Genomic DNA, 24,691 nt, shown 5'->3' on the forward strand with positions numbered 1-24,691 from the left:
TTTTCCCATGTTTATACCGAATTATAAAATAGTGGTTTAACTTTTACATATATTGTCTTCATTTATTTTGAGGTCCATTTATGCAGGTATCTCTACGGACAGAAGATCACTTGAGTCAGTAGGCAGCAAATTAAGCAGTTCCCCTCAAAGTGGGACTAGACAGTTGCCACATAAAGGACTGAAAGAGTTCGCAAAGAAGTTTGTTGACAAAGAAGCATTCACAATCAAGCTACAAGATTGGCTATCAGTAAAAACAGATGAGTCTGTTGATGGAAAACTTCTTTTTAACTCTCCTTTTCAGGTTGAAGAACTTCGTAAGTTTGATTATGCTTTAGAAGGGGTTGTTTTCCAACAACTACTTCGAATGCCTTGTGCATCCTATGTATCATCTTCAGATGGCTGTGAAGCAGATGCATATCTTGCAGTTGAAGACTTTCTTCATACCAGTGCAGAGAGTTTATGGAGGACTTTTTGGCATAAGGATGGACCAATGCCATTTTTTATAAGTTGCCCATATGGTGTTAAATCCAAGTTCCATACTGCAGAAAAGGCAATTGCAAGGGGAAAAGTAGGAGAGTTATGTGGAGCAGCTTTGGTAAAAAAGAATGGTAGAAATATGCATGGTAAGTGGGATCATGTTGCTGAGCTTGCATTATTTAAGGATTCTATAGGACATCTTTCTGAAGAAAGGGAACCTGTTTTTTCAGTAGCTGCTATTGCTGAAGCTTTATTTTATGGATTTCATATGTTGTTGTCGAGAAGCTTAAGTAAGTCAAATGTGCAAATGAACAACAACTGTGTGTATGTTCTGGTACTAGATTCGGAGTATGGGGGAGTAGTAAAGCTTAGTGGAGACTTGATGAAATTGGATATAAATATGAGCAGGGTTTATGATTGTGCAGTGAATTGGATTCAACATGCAGAAGTCAAAGTCTCACATGTGGATCGAATTTGGAACAAGCTGGGAAATGCTAACTGGGGAGATTTGGGGACATTGCAACTTCTTCTGGCCACATTTTACTCTATAGTTCAATATAAAGGCCCTCCTAAATTTTCTATTGCTGAGCTAGCTGCTAATCACAGTATTCGACTTCAAAAAAGGAGGATTGAATGCCGCCTCACTGAAGTGTATGAAAATGGCAGTGACTCATTTCATTACCATCAAGGTAGCCGAACTCATGGGGAGATTGTTGAAATTGAGGATGAATTAGAGCCTGTTATTAGTAAAGAAATGGAGCGAATGAAGCTTGAGGTAGGTTCTGTGATATGGTTGGAAGATTCACAATGTCAAAGGGGTTTTCAGATACATGAGGTTTTCAGAGATGGACAGCATTTCTTGTACAGTGCAACTTCTTTGGAAGAGGCAGGTACACTTTTGGCTGTTTATGTGGGTGCTCATCCCTCCCAACTTCAGCCTTCATGGGAGGATATGAGTATGTGGTACCAGGTACAAAGGCAAACTAAGGTTTTAAATGTCATGAAACAAAGGGGCATATCTAGCAAGTATCTGCCACAGCTTGTTGATTATGGAAGGGTCGTGCACCCTGGTCCTTGCTACAAACAGAGTCCTGGTGGCCGCTGTAACCATCCATGGTGTGGAACACCAGTATTAGTAACTTCTCCTGTTGGAGAGCCCCTTTCTACCATTATTACAAGAGACGGTGTCTTTACTTCAGAGGAAGCTCTACAGTGCTGTCATGATATCTTGTCTGCTTTGCAAAGTGCAGCATCTGCTTCTATCCAGCATGGGGATATCTGTCCTGAACATGTAATGCGTGTTTCAGATTCACAGAGGCATACATATTACGTCCTTGTTGATTGGGGTCATGCTGTACTGGAAGATAGGGATAGTCCTTCTATTAATCTTCAGTTTTCTTCAACTTATGCATTGCAAGAAGGAAAACTCTGTCCAGCATCTGATGCAGAGAGCCTTGTTTACCTCCTCTATCATTTATGTGGTGGAACTCATCAGCAACTAGAATCAATAGAAGCTGCCTTGCGTTGGAGAGAGAGATCTTGGGCAAAACGGCGCATACAACAGCAGCTTGGAGAAGTCTCTGCTCTTTTGAAAGCTTTTGCCGACTATGTTGACAGCCTATGCAGTACTCCATATCCCGTAGATCATGAAATTTGGTTAAAAAGGTTAAGCAGAGCACTGCCTGGCAATGGTCATGGAAAGATGATTGACTATAGTGCTGCTTCAGTGAGGAGTGATGATGTGGCGGAATCATCAGGGACCTCTGCAGCATCTTTGGCCTGAAGCAATACATAATTTTAATTTATTATTGATTAGCTGTAACTGTGTTGGATCCTACAGCTTGACTTTAAAGTCAAGTTTGTGGCATATATCATACATTTGGAAATATATGCTCCATGTATCTGAACTGGTTTTGTTCTTGTAGGAATTGCATGTTTTCAGGCCATTTTCCCATTTTTTATTTAAAACAGTTTGATACCAAGTCTTGATCAGGAGGCAGGCTATCACCCCTGAAAGAAATTTGGAGTTATTGTGAACATTTATCTGTGCTAGTGGTGGACTAAGAAAGCAATAGGGAGGTGTAGAACTGTTGGCTGCATCTTGCTCATTGTTGGTGATTTTGGTATAGATGCAATTGATGATTTAATTTCGCTCCAGATTATAGATTTCTTATACGTGTTTGTACCGGGTTCCTCAAAACACTAGGTGCATTGTAGTGTCTCAGATCTCTTCCCTCCAACCATATTCTTGCTGTATGGGAAAAGTGGCATATATAATAAGGTCAGTCTTCTCCTAGTGCTTATTTTGCCATCTTTGTGTCATTGGTAAGGTATCTTCCATTGTTGCTTGAAATTGGTGGCGTATGCAATGGAAATATTGCAACTTGCAAATGTAGGCTATTTTAGCCTTGCTAACTTATGGTCATGATAGACTAGAATGTTACCACAATGGTACATCGATATTAATGATAATCAACTCTTGCCTCAGTATGATTAATTATATTATCAGCATTTAGAGCGTTTTTCTGTTGGGTACCAATGCAGGGAACTGTACTAAAGATCATTTCATTTTAGCCAATCTGTATGCTCCACCTGGCACCAGGCCTTAATCATATATTTTCACACTGCTTTCGGATATGGTGAGTTAAAATGCTTTTTCTACAGATTTTATTTAGAGTAATAATTTGAAGTTGTGAATTTCTCCTGATGGGATTTTTCTACAGCTGTAAATCTTTGTGGCACACAGTTCGGTTGACTGCAATTGGTTTTCTGTGGGAACACTGGTGTAAGGTTACTTTTAATGAGGATTGCTTTAAGCAGAGTCACCTGCGCTTGTGAAAGTCAAAGTCAGCGCCCTCCATCGAGATGTTGAGTCCCTCTTGATGTGCAGGCTCATATGCTTGCTATTTTGGCCTTTTTAGGGGTGTATTTTCCTGGTACCCCTGTTCATGTGTTGTAATTTTTTTTCTTTCATGATGTATCTGTTTGTTCTGTGAAGAATAATATACAGCATTTATGGAAAAAAGATCTCATCCAATGCCAATATTTATTCATTTGTCTGCCTTCATCTTTTCTAGACCGGACATATTCTAGAAGTTAGATTTGAAAAACTATAGGCTATGAAAAGAAGATTGAGATAAAGGTGATTTAGGTGTGTATCAGAATAGTAATTTTACCTAGACATTATTTGACCAATTCTTGCTTTTTCAGTCTTTGAGAAAAATTAGACTTTTAAATTGAACATTTGACTTGTAAGGTTAAAACTTAGTAGGCAAGCATAGCTGATATAGACGAATGCACCTGAAGACATCATCATGCCATAACTAACACAAAGGTTTCTGGTTAATATAGAAGTTTACCTCATTTATGATCTACTATCTATTATCATATTCTGGAAACATAATAGCAGGGTAGTGTTTCCTTCATCTGAAGTGTTACCATTGGAAGATTTATTCTGGAAGATGAGTATATAAAGTTTAGAATCGTGGACAGTAAGGCACTACAGTGCAGGCTTTGTCACCTGGTTCCACTCTATTCAAGTTTTTCTCCCTTAACAAATTTCTTAGCTTCATTTCTACAGCAACTTCAAAATCGTGAAGAACTCCCTTGATATCCCTCATATATTTCATAAAGTACATGCCATCAGTATATATTGTTATTGTGACTGACAAATTGCATCCGTCACATACTGAAGATTGGTTTTAACTAACCAGAGAAAATACAAAAGATTTAATCCCAGAATAACAATAGTGTCATAGACTGATCATTCAACCACTAAAATGAACCATTCCAAGTCCAATAGTTGACATACGGAAGTTCAAAACACAAGACTAGTTAGTTACATGCCAACAATTAGAATTGTCCATAAATTTTCCTTTGAGAATTAAGGTCAATAGCGTGTCACATTTACTCATAATTAAGGTCAATAGCGCATATTAAATTGGTCTCACTAGTAAATGAGACGATAAGGTTTCCATACCTGAATTGCAATTTCAAAATAACTGGCCTTCTAAGTTGCTTTTAAAAAGGAAGGCAACCAACAGACATAGTAACACTTTGAGCATTACAGATGAAGTCCTAATGGGTTTGTATAGCGCTTGGCTTCCTACAACCGGTTCTATGAATGACCCAAACCCTTGATTCCTTGATCATTCATAGTTAGATTTATCAACAAGTAGGTCAATCCAAGTTAGTACATGCTATACTACACCTCACCTGTCACTAGTGCTAGTAATTACATCCTAGTACACCTTGTTCTAGATTGCAGTAATGATAAGCAGTCAACATGAACATCCTTCTAGTTTGCATGCATCCAAAACACTACCATATCCACCAAGCATCTTAAGAGGGAGTAGGCTGATGGGTCGATGAAACACCCTTCGTGTTTCGCGCTCGCTCGCCGCTGGCAAGCTCATCCACCCTGTCAATAAAAGTGGGCCCCATCTCCAAAACAAACTTTTCTCCGTCTCAACTCTTCGTCAATGTCTCCATCTGCGGAGAGCCGTTTGCACGCTCGTCGACTATGACACGACGACCCACTGAACTCATGTAGCCAAATCCAGAAATGAATTGATGAGGGATTCTTTAATCGTCTTGCGAGCCTCCCTTTCCCGCCTTCTATTTTCTGAATTTCATTCGCTCCCTGATCATTTTGAAACTCCTGCATCCTCATCTTCAAAGCAGTGTTTTCATTGATCGGATTGCAAAAATCGCTCCAATTTCCCCAGCTGGGTTTGATGTCTTCCATTTGCACGTGCCTATAACCAGAGCAACGAAGTTCGACATCGCTCTGATTGTAAGTTCAAAATCAAGCAGACCGTGTGCGTTGTTTGTTCATGTAAGAAATTACAAATAGGAAATTTTTGTTTATATTTAAATTTCTTTAGCAGACTTAAAATGGAAGCAAGCTCATAAACCTATAGTTATCATCCTTCCGTATCCTACCTACATATATTCCAGCTCTGGTTATAAGCATACTATTGTTTTCTTGCATGTCAATTCCCACTATTCATTGTCAAAACCAAATTTGTAAAACCCTTCCACAGGAACTCATAGTGGTTCTCATCAAATCAAATTTCCTTACATTTTTGAGCAACAATACAACAACGGGGGATTCACCTTATTATTAATATCAACTATTTACCTTCATCCTCCACATTACTAATTTAGATTCCGCAAATAAATCTTAGTATATATCTATGTGCTTATACATAGAGTATGATGTATGCAAGTATAACTAATATATAATTAACAGACTATTATATAATTTATGCAGACTATTATATAATGGAAATGTCGTTCTAGGTTTTTTTTATAAATTTATGTAGACAATATTGTACTGTTTTACCAGTTCCCTAGTAGAAATGGGAGAGCACACAACTGGTTGTTGCTTGTCAAGGGTTAGGAGAGAAACAAACTTGATTGCGAAAAATCCATTGGTTCACTGTTGCAGCAACAAATAATTTCACCGCTGTGGCAACTCATTGGTTTTCTGTTGCGACAACTCGCTGGTTGACTGATGCGACAACTCACTGGTTAACCGTTGCAGCAACTCACTGTCTGACCGTTGTGGCAACTCACTAATTGACCTTTGCGGTAGATCGCTAGTTTACCGTCGCTGCAATCACTGGTTGACGATTGTGGCAACTCGCTGCATCAACTTTGCAACAACTTGTTGGTTCATAGTGGTGGCAACTCATTGGGTCACAATTGTGGCAACTCGTTGGGTCACTGTTGCAACACCTTTCTGGGTTATTATTGCAACAACTTGTTGGGTCACAAAATGGTAAAGCAAGTCAAATAGAAAACAATCATTGCCCTTCTGGTGCAAGACCCTAAGAAAATATCATATTTTCTAGAAAGGATTTAGATTGTACATGGAAATAAGATGGAGATGGATTAGATTGTAAAAATCCCTTCAAATAGAATTGAAGACTCTTTTAGAGGAGAGGAAATTGGAAGAATGTAACTAGTGTCAGTCTTCATAATTGTATTTGAGTCATGATATATTGTATATGTCAAAAGAAAGAAAAATAAATTTTATTATAAATAAAATTGACTTATTAAAGCATGGGTTTCATGCTTGGGTCATTTGTTTTTAAGTTAGAGCCTCCATTGAAGGCTTCTAGGGTTTATGTCAAGTGTCATTGTCCATGTCATATTGTAAAAGATACTTCTTGAGATTTATTTGTCAAAAAAAAATATTTTAATATAAAATAGGTCAATTAGCCCCCCTCCACCAAGTCAGCCTAAAACTGGACAAGTCGACCTAATTGAAAGGCATAAACTCCTATATAAAGGCAACAACTCGACCTCATTTGGAGCATCCACTCATAAAGTTCGATCTGCATCTTTTGGGGCAAGAAAAAGTGCGAATTTCAAGGGAAGAAGAGGAAAGGTTTAGTGAAGGAGGAGGACATTATGTACCTAAGGAAGTCGAAATTCTCTCTCTTATCTTGCACATGTGAAGGAACTGAAGCCGTTGGAGGGCTAAAACTGCAGTTTTGTTGTTGGGCTGAAATTCTGTAGCTGGGGTCAAAGTTCTGTCGCTGGGATGCCTAAATTTTGGGTAGTTGTTGGGTCATAGCTATTGGAAAAGAAGAGACTATGGAAGGTTGCTTAATTATATTGAAAGGTTGACTTGGTGGAGGAGGAAGGTCTGTTGGTCTAGGGTCTTGGTCTATCTCATCTTGATTTTGAATCTACTGAAGGAAGAGTTCTGACTGGGTTTTCCCTTATAAGGGGTTTTAGCCCTGGCTGAGTGCCTACTTTTGGTGTCCCTGATCTTCATGTTTTACTTTGATGATTGCTTGATGAAAAGATAAAAGAAGAACATAATAATATTACAAGTAATTATCAATATAAGAAAATATTTCCTCCTTTACGATTTTCTAACATGGAATCAGAGCTAAGGTGAAAAATAAGGAAAACGACAGACTGAAGATCTATTAAAAAGAAAGATATAAGAAAAAGGGGTTTCAAGGAAGGTCACAAGGAATAAAAGATAACAATATGAAAAACTCAATGAAGGGAGAAAACAAGCTAGAAGGAGCCTCCAACTACAGGGCATGGCAAAAGAGGATAAATCTCATCCTCGAAAACAACAAAGTTCTGGGTCTTGTTCAAGGAAAAGTCAAAAAGCCTACAAATGAAGCAAAGAAAGTAAAGCTCAGAGAAACCGAAGTCTTGGCCATGAACTTAATAGTTGATGGAGTAAAAGACAACCCAATACCATATATATCCAAAATAGAATCTGCTTAAGAAATGTATGAGGCTCTTTCAAAATTATTCACCATCATGAACATTAGTCAAATAACAAGACTCAAGAATGAATTAAGAACTATTAAGATGGCAAAAGACGATAATGTATCATCCTACTTTATAAGGATATCTAAAATCAGAGATGAACTCAAAGCAATATATGAATTTGTCCCAGAAAAGAGCTCGTAATTAGTGCTCTTCTAGGACTACCAAAATCTTGGATTACTTTTGCATCGAGACTTAAACAGTTGAAAGGATACTCCAACATTTAAACAAATGTGGAATGCATGAAGTCAAAAAGAAGCTCAAATATCATTAGTAATCAACAAGAAGCAGGACGAGGAAGAAAACACCTCTAATGCTTATTCTGCTCATCACTAGAAAGGAACTTTCAAGAAATTCAAAGTACCAAAGAAGAAAGTAGACCTATCCAAGATTGAATACTACAACTATCACAAGACAGGTCATTACAAAAATAAATGTCCAGAGAATCAAGGAATAAGAAGAGAGATAGGGATCAAGCAAATGTTACCAATGAAGCTCCTCCTAAGAAGAACAAGACTGAAGAATCAGAAGTCAAGGACTTATACTGCTAAGTCCTCTTTCTCTCACATATCCCTCTTAGTTTTCTATTTTAAGTTTTGAATTGTTTTCCTTTATGTTTTGATTTCTAGGGTTTGTAGGTCTAACATGTCTTGTTAGAACATTTTTGAATTATTTGATAAGCTGTAGGTATCCCTTAGAAAGATTGGATTAAGAGGGAGCCTTCACCATTTTACCAAAGATAAGTATTTTTTTCATTGTTTCATCTTTTCATGTTTGGTTTCCTCATATTAATATTTGTTTGTATTGTATGCTAATAATCTTTACTCTATATATATTTCGTTGGGTAGGAAAGCTTGTAGAATGCACAAATGTTATGGTGGAGACTTCAAAGGATAGACTTGAAGCATGGAAGAAGTTCTGTTGCAAAGGAAGCCCTTCAAGAATTGAATTCCTATAAGGTTTGTTAAATAACAACTCAAGGTATGTCTTAGATTATAAGTTTTGCTACAAGGTTCTCTTCATAGAAAATGTATGTTCATTTTCTTTTGAAATTTTCTTTACATTACTGACATTGTTATGTCTTGGGTTTTGAATATTAAAGATTCTTGATAGGGTGATTAATCATTAGATTGAATCTACCCTTATCATACTTTCATTTTAATCATTCTTGTGAAACCCTAACCTTTAGGGTTCACTATAAGCCCTAACCTCTTAATGTTAATGGTATGTCTATATTGTTAAAACCCTAGTCATCTTAGGGTTGTTGATAAAGTCTAGGAATCCTATTCTTTTGATGTTTAGGGTTTTGGTATTGTTATGATAGAAACCCTAGTCCTTTAGGGTTTGTTGTTAATGTTTAGATGAAACCCTAGATATTTAGGGTTTATAAGCAAAACCCTTATAATAATTATAGAAAGATCCTAGGAATGAAAGCCTATGTTCATATTCATCTGTCTGATCGAAATCCTATTCTGGTCAATATTGTTGTATATCTAAATTTGATGTATTAATGTTTGTGTATTGGGTTTACCTAGTAGATATTGTTGTGAGATTCTAGTGCATGGTTATTGATCAGGTGCTCAAAATTAGGCTAAAAAATCAAAGTGTCATAATCTTGATGACATTAGTTTCAGATCGAAGAGCTTATCATTCTGATTCCAACGGTGTGATTGACACTCAATCCGAGCTCGTATGAAGAAGTTAAAGCAAGTCAAAGTTTAGGTTTGACTTGGACAGATGGCAGAAAAAGATGAGGTGACAAGGCCCTTCAATTAATGGGCAAGCGCCAAGTGGTAGACCGCCATTGGCCCCCGTATATTGCAAATCGCATGTCGCAGGTGGATCATGTTAAAAATCGGCCCCAAAACAGCCAGGGTTGCGATGCGATAAATCACAATCACACTTCGCAAAAGACAGGCAGAAAGGTGTTAAAGGATCGACCCCGGAGTTGCAATGTGATGGATCGGCTGGAGTTGTGATGCGATGGATCATAGATCACAATCGCACTTCGCAGAAAGTAGAGTCCCGCATTATATTACTCGCTGGTTCTCCGCCGATTGCGAAATGCGATAGGTTCCTGGATGCAATGCAACTATAGGTTCTGGTTAACTGTTCCCTTGGGTCCGCTAGATCACAATCACACATTGCCCAACTGCGATCACAGACCATAAGACCACTGTGTTTTAATGCCGATTGCGATTTGCGATAAGACAGTTGATGCCGACAGATTAGGGCCCATTGCGCGGCGAAATTTTCGCCCAGTTAGCGTGTTTTTGGGGCTAATTTGTAGGATCATGCGAGAAATGGGGCAATTTGTGGAGTGAAAATGGCAAAACAATAAATTCTTCAAATTTCCTCCAAATTGGTTGCAAAAAGAGGTTAGATAGCCATTTTTGAGTACTCTAAACTGATTGGAGCAGGTTTCAGAAGCATTTGAGCATTGTAAACACAAATTTTTACACTTTTGAGCATAATGGAGAGGTCCAAGCCATTGGAAGCTGGACCAAGGAGACTTAGCCCAGGAGGGGTGAACTCCTTTATCATGTGTTTTTGATGATGTTTTGTACATGTTTACGCTGCTGTTCAGTTTCTGGTTTATGTTAAATTGCTCATAAAATTAACATAAAAACTCTTCATTTCACTTGAAAAAATTGATGAATCCTTAAACACAATGAAAGCATTTTGTTTATAATCTGAGGAAGATCTTAGCACTGCAAACTAATATTCTAAATCAGATCAATTTGGTATCAGAGCACTACGTTTGCTTTGTGAAAGAAGGATTTAGTTGTTTGCAAGTTTGTGTCATGTTTACAACTAGGTTAAAAATCAAAAGAGGTGAAGGAAAGCTGGTTGGAAGCCTTGAAGTTCAAGGGGAAGGAGAGCAAGGTTGCCACAATCTCCAACACTAGTTCAGCCTCAAGTTGCAGTTGAGACTCTAGAGATCATGTCTCATGAAGGAGAACCTACAAACATGATAAAAGATGAGAAGACCTTCATAAAGGCTTTCTTTGATATGATTGTTTAGTCAATTTAACGTCTTAAATTGCTCTACATAAATTATCAATCCGGGTATCGTAAACTGATGAAGTGTGGTGCACTATATGTGCTTAGTTAACCTTTCTCTTACTTCGTTGTTTTATAGTTTATGTTCAACTCTTCCTAAAACTCTGCTTCAAACACATGTGCTGTGTAAAGCACGATTAAGAAGTAGTCAGAAATAAGTCCAAAAAGTAGTCAAGCTCTAAGGTGACAAGTAAGAAAAACCACTTTAAAGACCAGTTATAATGTTCAACTCTTCCTAAAACTCTGCTTCAAACACATGTGCTGTGTAAAGCACGATTAGGAAGTAGTTAGAAATAAGTCTAGAAAGTAATCAAACTTTAAACTTGCAAAGAAAGAGCTTGAAAGAAATAACTTGAAATGAAACTGAAAGCAAAGAACTTGAAATGACTTGAAAGTAAATGACCACTTCCAATGGCACTAGACACCATTCATGCTGCTGCAAATAAAAGAAAAGAAAGTCACTTTTAAAACCAAAGATAATGATTATCTCTCCCTAATTCTCTACTTCAGCCATATGTACTATGCAAAGTATGATTAGGAAGTAGCTCAAGTTGAATTAGAAAAGTGATTAAAAATGAGAAAAATCTACTTTAAAGACTAGTGATAACGTTTTGCTCTTTCTAACTCTCTACTTCAGCCATATGTACTATGCAAAGTATGATTAGAAAGTAGTGAAAGATTAGTCTAAAAAGCACTCAAAGCCAACTGCAAGTTAGTGGTATTCTGATCCTTAAAAGATAACAGTTTATGATAAAAGATCATTCATGTGTTAGCAGAACTTTGAGAAATAAGACTAAAAATCAGCTATAAAAACAAAGGCAGCAACTTGAACCTGTCAACTTCAAATACCATTAGTTTGTAAAGCAAATACATAAACATAAAAACAAATCCCGGGAGAAAATAAAATGCAATAATTCAAACTGTACAAGGCAGGGGCCCCCTTCTACCTATGAAATCAAAGCAAACTTAAAATTGCATGAATGAAAATCTAATCTACCTTACATTCTACAAAGCAATATTTACAAAATGAAATCTAATCTACTTACATCCTAATATGCTCCATGACATCTACTTCACATCTCCTTCCATGTTGAGAACATCAAAGCTTTATTCAATTTCTTCAAAAGTGCAAAGTACAAAAGCTTTCAAAAGCCATGAGACTAACAAGCTAAAAGGACTAAGAAAAGACTAAAGGAAAGACTAAAGAGAGACTAACTAATGAAGGAGAGAGATCTCCTATTTATACAAAAAGATGAGAGCCATCTCATTAATGATAATCCATGAATATCTCCCTCTACCTCTAGAGTCCTAATCAAAATAGGAACTGATAAGACACATGTCTTTTAGAGTTACAATACAATTAGGAGATGTGACACATATCCTCATGATCCCATGATTCTTTCCAACCAAATTCGAATTTGGCCTTAGAGTGCCACATAAGGGTCTTCTAGAAGCCTCATTTCAACCTACACATGTCAACAAACTCAACCCATTTGTTAGGTATAAGCATATGCACATTATTTTCTAATGTTTAACCACAAATTCACTTAAAAGGCTTAGAAATAATAAATATTGGAAAAACATAAAGGTAGCCCAATGATAATGAAAGTGGGATGAGTGTGGTGACATAGTAGTGAAATGGAGGTGAAATGGAGGTGATATAATGGACATAATAGCGAAAGTGTAATGCAAATGAATGACATTTTCAAGACTCAACATACCCCCCAACTGAAGCTATTGCATGTCCTCATGCAACATATATTACATTGACTCTTTTGATCCTTGAGCTTTGGCTTAACTTTGCATGATATCATTTGATAACTTCATATTTCTGCAAAGTGTTTTACTTGAATTGCAACATGGTTGGTTCTTGTGTTACAATCAATTTTTTTTTTTTTGCCTTCTATTTTGATCTTTGAACTTTGCATAATGATATTTTGATTATTGTTGCAAAGTATATCTTTATTGGATTGCATGATGGTTGGTTCTTGTGTGACAACCATGATTTTGTTTGTATCCAATTTATCCTTTAAGCACTTTTTTCAAAAGCCATTGTATGCTCATAATAGCAATGTAATAATTAATATATGTTGGAAGTATGTGAGCTCTTGAATATGTTATGGACATGGAAAGATATGAATATGAATGTATTCCCCCCCCAACTGATAGTATTGGCTATTTTATGAAATGAGGAAGAGAAATGTTTTTCCAACAAGTATCATTCTAGCTTTTTATGGAATTCTATGGTTAAAAGTTAGAAAATGTCGTACCTTCACTTACCCTTTGGAATGGATGAGTTGTATGTGTGTGGTGGCTGAAAACTTCTGATCACATTCTTCTTCAAGTGGTTGAACAAGAGGAGTCATGGATAGAGAGATAAGATGGCTTTTTATTGCTTCTACTAAAACTTGCTGAATCTGCTCCAAAATGCTGAAAATAATAGTCTTCATGTCTTCAAAACTCATTGGCACAATTCCTACTATGTGAAAAGATGTTCTGATGTCGAACATAGTAGGAAATTGTTGGCTTAGTGGCCATTAATGGATGCCACTAGTCAACACGAGAACTCTCACCATTGATGACAATGAGAGTCAAGATGCCCAAACACATCTTGCTAGGTACGAATGAATTTGCCGATGTCGAGTCACCTAGAAGATCTAACGAACAAGGGACATTAATGTATTCCCATTGTTTGTCAGCATGAGGACTTGCCATTAAGGCATGCAAGTCTCAAGGTGTTTTTACAAAGAACTTAGACTCAAAGGACTATGGACTCTATAATTTGCATTGAAGCAGGGCTTATTTGCGGAATGAAAATGACAAGGAATGGAAAGTGAACATGGAAAATGGCAATGGAGAACAGAAATGACAATGGCAATAAGCATGTGAATGAGCCTTTTGCTTTTATTGGTGGGTTATGAATGGACAAAAAGAAATGGAAAGTGTATGTGAATGAAAATGGAAAATATGGAGTGGAATGAGGTGAATGGTTTATTATGAAGTATGGATGTGATGGATGGATGTGATGGAGACAATAGTATCTGAAAGTTTTTCAAGTGTTTGGATCTGATTTTGCATCAGCACTTTGTTGCTGATCATCCTCTTATGAAACAAATTGGTCTCTTAGAGAGACATCATTCCCTTATAGTCATTTGTCCTTCCTCCTGGAACCTGCAAAAAAACTAATACTTCTTCTGCAATGGAATGTAAGATTATCAAAGGAGAGAGGTGGCCAATCTCTCTAGTTATGATATTTACACACAAAAATAAGAATTTGTATTAATGAAACAAGTTCTCAAAGGAAAAATCAAAGGAATTTATACCTGCTTTGGAATTAGTGCCTCAATTTGATGTTGCTTCTTTTCAGCAATTTATTTCATTATTTGCCATTTCAAACTCTAATGATATATTTCTCATTGTATAGATCTTGTTGAGATCTTTCCAATGGTACTTAAATCATCAAAATCGGATTCTGTATGAGAAAGATAGGCTGATTTGAACAATGAGGTTTTTCTGGCTGCGGAATTGAGGAACAGCTCTGTAGCTAAAAACCTTGAATAAAAAGTTAGCCATTCAATTTTCATTATCAGTCCAAAATTAATCAATACCTTCAGAAAAGTGAGAAAATAACTTGTTCATTTCATTGATTCAAAATTTTTATTTTTTCTTGACATGCAACGACTTAGTGTGGCGACTCAGTGTGGCGACTTTGTGATAACACCCAATTTGACTTCCCTTTGACCGGGGTCTTTTTCAGCAAATTTGACCGAATGGATAGGACACCATCCATGTACTGACATTTCTCTAGCTACCCATGTGACCTGCTTTGCCTGATGACACCTACAACCTAGAGTTTAACAAAACAGCTGCGGGATCACTAAATGGCTGCGGGATCGCTAAATGGTTGCGGGATTGCAGAGTGTAGAAAATACTGTGAAATGGAGTGGCTGTGTGCGAACAAACTAAGCAATTTCTCCATCTCAAACTTCGGCTGAAAAATGGAACTGTGGAGTTTGAAACAGAGCTGCGGGGTTTAAAACATTATGGTCATCAAAGGGGAAGCAAGCAACTATCATATCCTTTGTCCTCGGATGCTTTTTTTGTTGAAAAGAGAACTCCATTATGATCAGATACTGTAATAGATGGTCGAACCCAGTAAGGCATTTATGAAGACGGAATCCCCGAAGTGTACATCTCCTACCAGGTTGAACTTCACTATTGGAATATGTGAGAACTCGTTCAAAATATTTTACATAGTGAATTTGGCTTGGAAGAACAAGACCCTTGCCATCTATACACCGTTTCTGGTTGTAATAAGCAATGGATTCTTCAGCAGTGGGGTAGAATTAGAGGTAAAGAAGACTCGATATCATGAGCCCTGTTCTATCCATGCCAGCTTTACAATGAACAACTACTACATTCTCTATATCTTCCTTCAGCCCTGAGTACGCACTTTGACTATGAGTTGAATTGGAGGGCAAGAGACGTGGTACAGGTGACGTGGTACAAGTGACGTGGTGGAGAACGGAAATGTGGTGAAGGTGAAAGAGCCGTATCCAACCAAATCAAACAGAGCCGTCTTCGATTCAGACTGTTCAACACATGTATTAATGATTTGCAAGGGCAGAAGACATACTATTTCAAACAATCAAAGCGCACCGTGTATGACTTGGCTGCCAAGAAAACCGGATCTGAGCAGATTTCTCAGGGAAAACGAAATGTAGTCACAATTGTTAAAAAAAACACTGATTTTTTTACGCGCGGCAGCCAAAAAGGGACTCCAAAGAACCGAACATTTCTCCCAGACCACCACGAATTTTCCCAAACGGTTTCTGGGTTATCTAATTAACCCACCTGGCAACAAAACCCATGTTTTATTTTTTTGAAATTCGCTACCATTTGGGCAAATCGAGCATGTAAAGTTTGACGTTTTTCTGCTGTTTGCGTTTTTTCTCTGAGTTAATTTTTTCTGTTCTGCACTTTTTGCATTCGTTTTTCTTATCTGATCTATTGTTTTGCCGTATGTTTAGTAGGTGGAGCGAGGAAGTTTGAGCTTACAGGGCCTTCTCTGCTGAAATATGTACTGAATATGTATAATAATACAGACGTTTTCCTGTACGCCCCCTTTGATAAGGACTCTCACAAATTCCACTTTCTTAAGAATGCAAACAGTCTCGCAGCTGTCCGCATCTTTAGCCCTCTAAGGATAGATATGACCACTGTGCATTCAGAAGCTTTGACATCAAACGGTTCTCCAAATGGATTACAGGGATTATTGCAGTACTTCAATTTGGTTGAGGGTCTCAGTTGAGAAAATAAAGGATGATTTAGTAAAGCAATGGGAAGTTTCACAATCAGATGCTCAACTATCTCTTCCATATGCTTTTGCCCATCATTAGTAAGTTTAATTCTCTGCTTCTAATTGATAAGGTAGCTATCCAAAGGTGAAATCAACTCAGAAATCTGCCACTAAATGATGAATGCCTCCTACAGGAATCAACAGGTCAAAGCTTGAACAGGGAGGCATATTTTTTTTATTGAAGCCACAGTGAAAACTAAGAATGGAGATAGCCCTAGATTGTTTTTCTCTTTCTTTTTCTTCTCTGAAATTGTAAAATTTTTATAAAAAGGATTAATGATTTTCAATTTCAGGCAGCAAATACTTCAAGAAAAACATGTTAAAAACAAGACTTTGACTAAGGTCCTAGGTTGGTTTTTCATCGATCTGAGCTGGGTGACTAGGATAGGATCCATGTCGGGACAATTCTGGAGATGCCCATGTGGTCGGTTTTTTTATTAGATACCTGTAACTTGTTAAACCTTGAAACAGCTGCGGGATTGTCAGATAGCTGCGGGATCAGGGCAGTTTCTGCAACTAAGTTGCAAAACCTTATTTGAACAAGATACAGTGTTTTGAAGACCACTACAAAGCATAACCAGACAATTTTGGACAATTTGAACCTATCAAAGCACTTGAGTTTTATTTTTTCATTTTTTTTTTTTATTGAATCAATTGAAGTGATGAAGTTTATTTTGTCTCCAATTTTTTTTTTTTTAACAATTCTTTTTCTGATCCTCCAGATCACACAGAGTGCAGGAGGAGAGCATACTCAAGAATTATTATTTTGTCTTTTTTACTTAACAATCTTTTTTCTGATCCTCCAGATCACACAAAGTGCAAGAGGAGAGCATACTCAATGATTATTAATTTTTTTTTTTCCAGATGTAAGAAATAAGGTCTCCTAATTACACTTCCCCGGCAACGGCGCCAAAATGTTTAGTCAATTTAACGTCTTAAATTGCTCTACATAAATTATCAATCCGGGTATCGTAAATTGATGAAGTGTGGTGCACTATATGTGCTTAGTTAACCTTTCTCTTACTTCGTTGTTTTATAGTTTATGTTCAACTCTTCCTAAAACTCTGCTTCAAACACATGTGCTGTGTAAAGCACGATTAAGAAGTAGTCAGAAATAAGTCCAAAAAGTAGTCAAGCTCTAAGGTGACAAGTAAGAAAAACCACTTTAAAGACCAGTTATAATGTTCAACTCTTCCTAAAACTCTGCTTCAAACACATGTGCTGTGTAAAGCACGATTAGGAAGTAGTTAGAAATAAGTCTAGAAAGTAATCAAACTTTAAACTTGCAAAGAAAGAGCTTGAAAGAAATAACTTGAAATGAAACTGAAAGCAAAGAACTTGAAATGACTTGAAAGTAAATGACCACTTCCAATGGCACTAGACACCATTCATGCTGCTGCAAATAAAAGAAAAGAAAGTCACTTTTAAAACCAAAGATAATGATTATCTCTCCCTAATTCTCTACTTCAGCCATATGTACTATGCAAAGTATGATTAGGAAGTAGCTCAAGTTGAATTAGAAAAGTGATTAAAAATGAGAAAAATCTACTTTAAAGACTAGTGATAACGTTTTGCTCTTTCTAACTCTCTACTTCAGCCATATGTACTATGCAAAGTATGATTAGAAAGTAGTGAAAGATTAGTCTAAAAAGCACTCAAAGCCAACTGCAAGTTAGTGGTATTCTGATCCTTAAAAGATAACAGTTTATGATAAAAGATCATTCATGTGTTAGCAGAACTTTGAGAAATAAGACTAAAAATCAGCTATAAAAACAAAGGCAGCAACTTGAACCTGTCAACTTCAAATACCATTAGTTTGTAAAGCAAATACATAAACATAAAAACAAATTCCGGGAGAAAATAAAATGCAATAATTCAAACTGTACAAGGCAGGGGCCCCCTTCTACCCATGAAATCAAAGCAAACTTAAAATTGCATGAATGAAAATCTAATCTACCTTACATTCTACAAAGCAATATTTACAAAATGAAATCTAATCTACTTACATCCTAATATGCTCCATGACATCTACTTCACATCTCCTTCCATGTTGAGAACATCAAAGCTTTATTCAATTTCTTCAAAAGTGCAAAGTACAAAAGCTTTCAAAAGCCATGAGACTAACAAGCTAAAAGGACTAAGAAAAGACTAAAGGAAAGACTAAAGAGAGACTAACTAATGAAGGAGAGAGATCTCCTATTTATACAAAAAGATGAGAGCCATCTCATTAATGATAATCCATGAATATCTCCCTCTACCTCTAGAGTCCTAATCAAAATAGGAACTGATAAGACACATGTCTTTTAGAGTTACAATACAATTAGGAGATGTGACACATATCCTCATGATCCCATGATTCTTTCCAACCAAATTCGAATTTGGCCTTAGAGTGCCACATAAGGGTCTTCTAGAAGCCTCCTTTCAACCTACACATGTCAACAAACTCAACCCATTTGTTAGGTATAAGCATATGCACATTATTTTCTAATGTTTAACCACAAATTCACTTAAAAGGCTTAGAAATAATAAATATTGGAAAAACATAAGGGTAGCCCAATGATAATGAAAGTGGGATGAGTGTGGTGACATAGTAGTGAAATGGAGGTGAAATGGAGGTGATATAATGGACATAATAGCGAAAGTGTAATGCAAATAAATGACATTTTCAAGACTCAACAATGACAAAGATGGTGAAGGTCCTATATGAAGAGAGGAATAGTAGGTTGCAAGGAGAAAGTTCCGAACCTCCCAACGAAGAAGGCTCTTTAGGAGGAGGTAATGGAAAATGAGGTAATGGGGATGGAGACAAACCTCCACGCTCCACCATCTTCTTCATCTTCTTCTTCACAAGCATCTTCACACTCTTCCACTAATACAACCCTTACTCATAGTCGTCATCATTCTTCAAAAGGAACTGGTAAATCACCTTTTTTAAAACTTGATGTTAAATTCGAGTTGCCCATGTATAATGGTGAAGTGAATGCAAAGAAGCTTGATAATTGGATACATCAGTTGGAGGTTTATTGCAGGATTCAAAACCTCCAAGAGGATGAAATAAAGATTCAGTTAGTTTCCTTGAGAATGGAGGGTGCAACACTAGTATGGTGGGGATCAAAGACCCAAGAGGAGATTGAAAAACATGATAAGATCTCTATTTCTTGGAATGATTTCATTGTTGTAGTCAAAAGACAATTCTACCCTCTAGCTTATATGCAAAAAGCCATCATGAATTGGCAGAGCTTTATACAATGAAAATGTCAAAATGTGCAAGATTACATCCAAGAATTCAGACAAAGGTCTCTGATGTTAGGTGTAGATTTGCAATCATATGACACTTTGTTGAAATACATAGGGCGTTTACACAGTTACCGTAGGCATACTATCTTAATGTTTAATCCCATTATTCTAGATGATGTGTGTGTGCAAGCCACTCATATTGAGGCAAGAGGGGAAAAAACCCCAGAAGAAGGTAGTAAAAAGCCGTTTAAGGGTAAAGAGAAAGAAAAGGGTTTCAAGGGAAAGAAAAATGCATCCATTAAAAAGGAAGGAGAGAAAACAATCTGTAAACATTGTTCCAGAGAGGGTCACGATGAAGCTCACTATTGGAAGCTTCATCCCAAAATGAAACCAAAGAAATTCAACAACAAAGGAAAAGAAAAGACAACTGCAATCACTCAAGAAGAGGATTTGGGATTCGAATCGGGTGATGAAACAAAAATCACAGCCATGGGGTTTCAAGGAAAGGAATCCATTGCTAGCACTAGTTCTTCAAACTCACATAATGAAACTCCAAATGAAAAGAGGAGAATAGAATTGTTTCACATAAGGGTGATCTCAAAACATAACAAGATTGATACACTATTTGATAGCGGCTCTCAAGCCAATCTTATCTCAGAAAACATTGTCAAAAGTTTAAATTTGGAAACCGTTCCACATCATAAACCGTATCCACTTGGATGGTTGTGTGACAATGTGCAATTGCAGGTTACGAGAAAGTGTAAATTGAAATTCGCAATCATTGCAAAATACATGGATGAAGTGGAGCATGACGTTGTTCTGTTAGATATCTGTGGCATCGTTTTGGGCAGCCTGTACCTTTATGACAAAAAAGTTATTTTCCATCGACATGAAAACAAATATCACATATTCAAAAATGGAGTAGAATATATTGTGAGAGATCATAGCAAAAAAAAATCTTTCGATTGTTAATACAGGGCAGATGAAAAGACTAGTGAATTCGAGCAAGAATTTTGTGCTTCTCATGATCAAACCCAGGAATGATGTTGATAATGAAGTTTTTAATGGTTTTAATTCGAATTTGAAAACTGATTTGGTTGGCGCTGTTAACCAATTTGATGAAATGTTTCAGGTATCAAAGGGATTACTTCCTAGGAGGGGAATCCAACTTTAGTTACAGTTGCAACAAAAGTGTCTTCTTCCTAACATTGGCATGTACAAGATGTCAGCGATGGAAAGCGCAGAACTTAAGACACAAACCCAGGGATTGTTGAATGAAAGGATCATTCAGCCTACTCCTTTACCGTGTGGTGTGCCTCTTGTTTTGGCGCCTGAGAAGAATGGTAGGCATTTCCTTGAATGAGATTCAAGAAGTGGTTTTCATCAAAGTAGAGTTTTTGAAGGAGATATAGGGAAGACGACATTCAAAACTAGACAAGGTTTGTTTGAATGGCTTGATATGCTTTTCAGTCTTTTCCATGCTTCTATTACTTTTACACATATGAAGAAAGATGTGCTGAAGCCATTTCTAGACAGGATAGTCTATTTGGGTGACATTTTCATTTTCATAAAATTTCATTATGAACATGTCATGTATGAGGAAAATATACTTGATGTCATATGTCAAGAACATTTGTTTATGAAGATGTCAAAGTATATGTTGTATAAAACTTCTTTGATGTACTTGAGCCATGAAATTGGTTCTTCCAAGCGTGCTCATGTTCCCAAAGGCTTTTTGGCAGTCTGCGTGGGAGGTGGAGAAGGTGAGATGAAGTTAGACCTCTCCAAGATTGAACCGGTAACAGTCTCTAGTGGTATTCACTCCATTCCCGCAGACACCAGTGAAGGAATCATACATCCCCGTGAAGTCACAAACACCTTTTATCTACTCATAATTTACGTAGGGAGGCTCAAGATAGTCATTTGGATAAGAGGTTTTTTGGGAGCAACCCAATGTTGGAGGAGAAATTTTGTTAATTTTTCTTCTATTGTAGTTCATTTGCATTCGTTGGCAGTTGTGCAAAAGGTCTTCCAGTGGGGAGGCAAACAACAAGAAGCATTTGATGTTTTAAAACAAAAGATTAGTACATCCTCAGTGCTTGCTTTTCCAGACTTGAGACAGTGATTTAAGTTTCAGGTTGTTGTATGTGACTATGCCATGGGCGCAATCTTTTTGCAATGTGGTAAGCCCATTTCTTTTCATTCAGAAATTTTCAATGATAAAGTGTTTAAGTTGCAGTAACAAAGGCACTTCCATTGGATGGGTTTTCTTCTACTATTCCACTCGGTCAAAAGGTATAAGAAAGGTATAATCGACAAGTTTGTTGATGTACTTTCTAGGCCTATAGTTTGTATAACTACTTTCCTCAAGCATCATTTTGTTTTACATGAAAGTTATGTTCAGAAAAATAAATATTTTCAAGATATATATTCAAGCTTGAGTCAAAGGAATCAAGTGGAGGAATTTGTTTACCATTTGCATCATAATGTATTGTATCATCTTGGTAAGAAGGACGTTGCTATTGATAGTAACATGGACAAGGCCAAAGAGTTCATTGAACGACTCCAAATGGTACATCAAACAATGCAAGAACAATTTGAAAAGGTTAAAGGAAAGTACATAGAAAGACACGACAAGAATCATGGAAATCACAAGTTCTAATTCAATGATCAATGGGTCGAGATTGGAAAGGTGTGGGAACTATATGCTCACCTGCTGATCAATTGAAAGTGATATTTTGGGGTCCAAAAGACTTCCAGTGGGGAGGATTGATGAGGTGCTCAAAATTAGGCTCAAAAATCGAAGTGTCAGAATCTTGATAAACTTAGCTTCAGATCGAAGAGCTTGTTGATTCCAACAGTGTGAACGATACTCAAATCCGAGCTCGTATGAAGAAGTTACAACAAGTCAAAGTTTAGGTTTGACTTGGACATATGGCAGGAAAAGATGATGTGACAAGGCCCTTTAGCGAATGGGAAGGCGCTAAGTGGCAGGACAACATTGGCCCCCTCATATCGCAAATCTCATGTCGCAGGCGGATCGTGTTAAAAATCGGCCTTAGAACAACCAGGGTTGCGATGCGATGGATCAACTGAAGTTGTGATGTGATGGATCGTAGATCGCAATCACACTTTGCAGAAAGTAGAGTTCCGCATTATATTACCCGCCAGTTCTCCATTGATCGCGAAATGTGATAGGTTCTCTGATGCGATGCGACTATAGGTTCCAGTTAATTGTTCCGTCATGTCCCCCAGATCGCAATCATACATCACCCTGCTGCGATCATAGACCATAAGACTGTTGTGTTTTTATGCCGATTGCGATTTGTGATAAGACAATCGCTGCAGGCAAATTACGGCTCGTCGCATGGCGAAATTTTCGCCCAATTAGCATGCTTTTGGGGCTAATTTGTAGGATCATGCTGGAAATGGGGCAATTTGTGGAGTAAATAATGGGAAAACAAGGGGAAGTCATAACTTCTTCAATTTTCCACCAAATTAGTTGCAAAAAGAGGCTAGATAACCATTTTTGAGTATTCTGAACTGATTGGAGTAGGTTTTAGAAGCATTTGAGCATTGTAAACACAATTTTTACACTTTTGAGCATAGTAGAGACGCCCAAGCCATTAGAATCTGGACTAAGGAGACATCTAGCCCAGAAGGGATGAACTCATTTATCATGTGCTTGTTGTAATGTGTTTTCGATGATGTTTTGTACATGTTTACATTGCTGTTCAGTTTCTGGTTTATGTTAAATTGCTCATTAAATTAACATAAAAACTCTTCATTTCACTTGCAAAAATTGATGAATTCTTAAATACAATGAAAGCATTTTGTTTATAATCTGAGGAAGATCTTATCACTGCAAACTAAAATTCTAAATCAGCTCAGTTATGAAATCCTAGATATATGCGAGTATGCTAACTTAATTGTTGATACTCATGTTTTGATTTGTAAAATCTAGGGTTTGTAACAAAACCCTCGTTGAAATTGATATTCTAGGAGATAATGATATTATTTTCGATGATAAAATATAGGGTTTGCAACAAACCCTAGTAGAGCGTGTCATATAATTCTGAAAGTAATATTGAAGCCCTATATGTATTCTACTATGATTGGATTGCAATTTGATTGAATTGCCGATATCTAAGGATTTGTGTCTCGATGATAAGATCTAGGGGTTTGTGACCAAACCCTAGCTAGAAGTTGATGCCTAGTATGTAAAAGATGCGTCTCTTATCGATTATGAACCTTACTAGGCTTAGGTATGTGGTGTCTAAAGTTTGAATGCTTCCATTATAGTAATATGATTTAGTTAACTTCATGCTTCCATATATTTGTACCTTGTTGTACTTGCTATTAAGGTTTTGCAGGTACATGATCTTCAAGATGTTGAAGATGTTTGTAATTGAAGATGAGCATGATGAAGGAAGCTATAAGAATGATGATGATCAAAATAACCTTGATGCCATGAGAAAGAATGAAGCATTGAAAGGCTGAAGTTTCTTTGATGTTATAAAAGAAGGAAGTTATTGATCTCCCCAAGTTGAGAGGGAGCCTGGATAGAAAGGGTACATCTCCCCAATTGAGAGGGAGGGCATAGTGAATATCTTGAAGAGAGAATGAAACTGAAGATTGAATGAAAGTACTACATATGGATTTGCAAAGTACTGAGGTTGTTTTTGGTAATGCTCAAGAAATAAAAGAAGAAAGCTTCTGAAAAATTATATATGGATAACTTGAAAGTAGCATCAAGATGATTGAGGACTCTGAAATATGGGTTAACTTATGTATTTGCAAGTTTATTATTGATTGGGGTTGTGCTTGTACAAGTAAAATCCATCCAAAACAAGGTTGAAACACTTTGGAAGCATGTTTCCACAAATGGATATCTGATTTAGTTTATTGTCCAGAGGTGAAGCATCTAATGGTAAAATGTTTGGGAGGACATCTCACCAACTTATGTGTTGATGTCTAGATTTTGAAGAGGGAGGGTGGCGTTGGTCATGGAGCTCCGACCTTGGATACACATCTAGATCCCTTGGTTGGTAGTAGAGCTTAAAAGCCTGATGGTACCTAGACTGGCGAGAGCTTGAGTCCCCTTAGTCCCACCCAGATAGAATACCCTGGTCAGGTATCTAGTCCGTAGCATCGAGTGTAATAGAACTCTTTGTAGTTCATATCATTCGAGATCCTCCATGTACTTGTATATGTATGTAATTATGAATACATCCCTACTTAAGAGGGACT

General features: G+C 37.0%; 1 protein-coding gene across 4 annotated transcripts in view; it reads left to right on the plus strand.

Moving 5' to 3' along the window:
• Positions 1 to 2,634, plus strand: part of LOC149212795 (uncharacterized) — a 165,102-nt gene extending 162,468 nt beyond the window's left edge. For 3 of the 4 annotated variants that reach the window (XM_089391906.1, XM_089391909.1, XM_089391905.1), the window contains one exon: positions 87 to 2,634. In XM_089391906.1, the coding sequence (XP_089248032.1) occupies positions 87 to 2,260 (2,174 nt within the window). In that variant the 3' untranslated portion in view covers positions 2,261 to 2,634. The remainder of the gene's footprint in view (positions 1 to 86) is intronic. The other variant, XM_089391910.1, reaches the window with a different exon arrangement.
• The last annotated feature ends 22,057 nt before the right edge of the window (positions 2,635 to 24,691 follow it).

This window comes from Pinus tabuliformis, chromosome 1_1, assembly GCF_031772625.1.
Source record: "Pinus tabuliformis cultivar Carrire ecotype Pingquan chromosome 1_1, CPIR1, whole genome shotgun sequence".
In the NCBI taxonomy this organism is placed as follows: Eukaryota; Viridiplantae; Streptophyta; class Pinopsida; order Pinales; family Pinaceae; genus Pinus; species Pinus tabuliformis.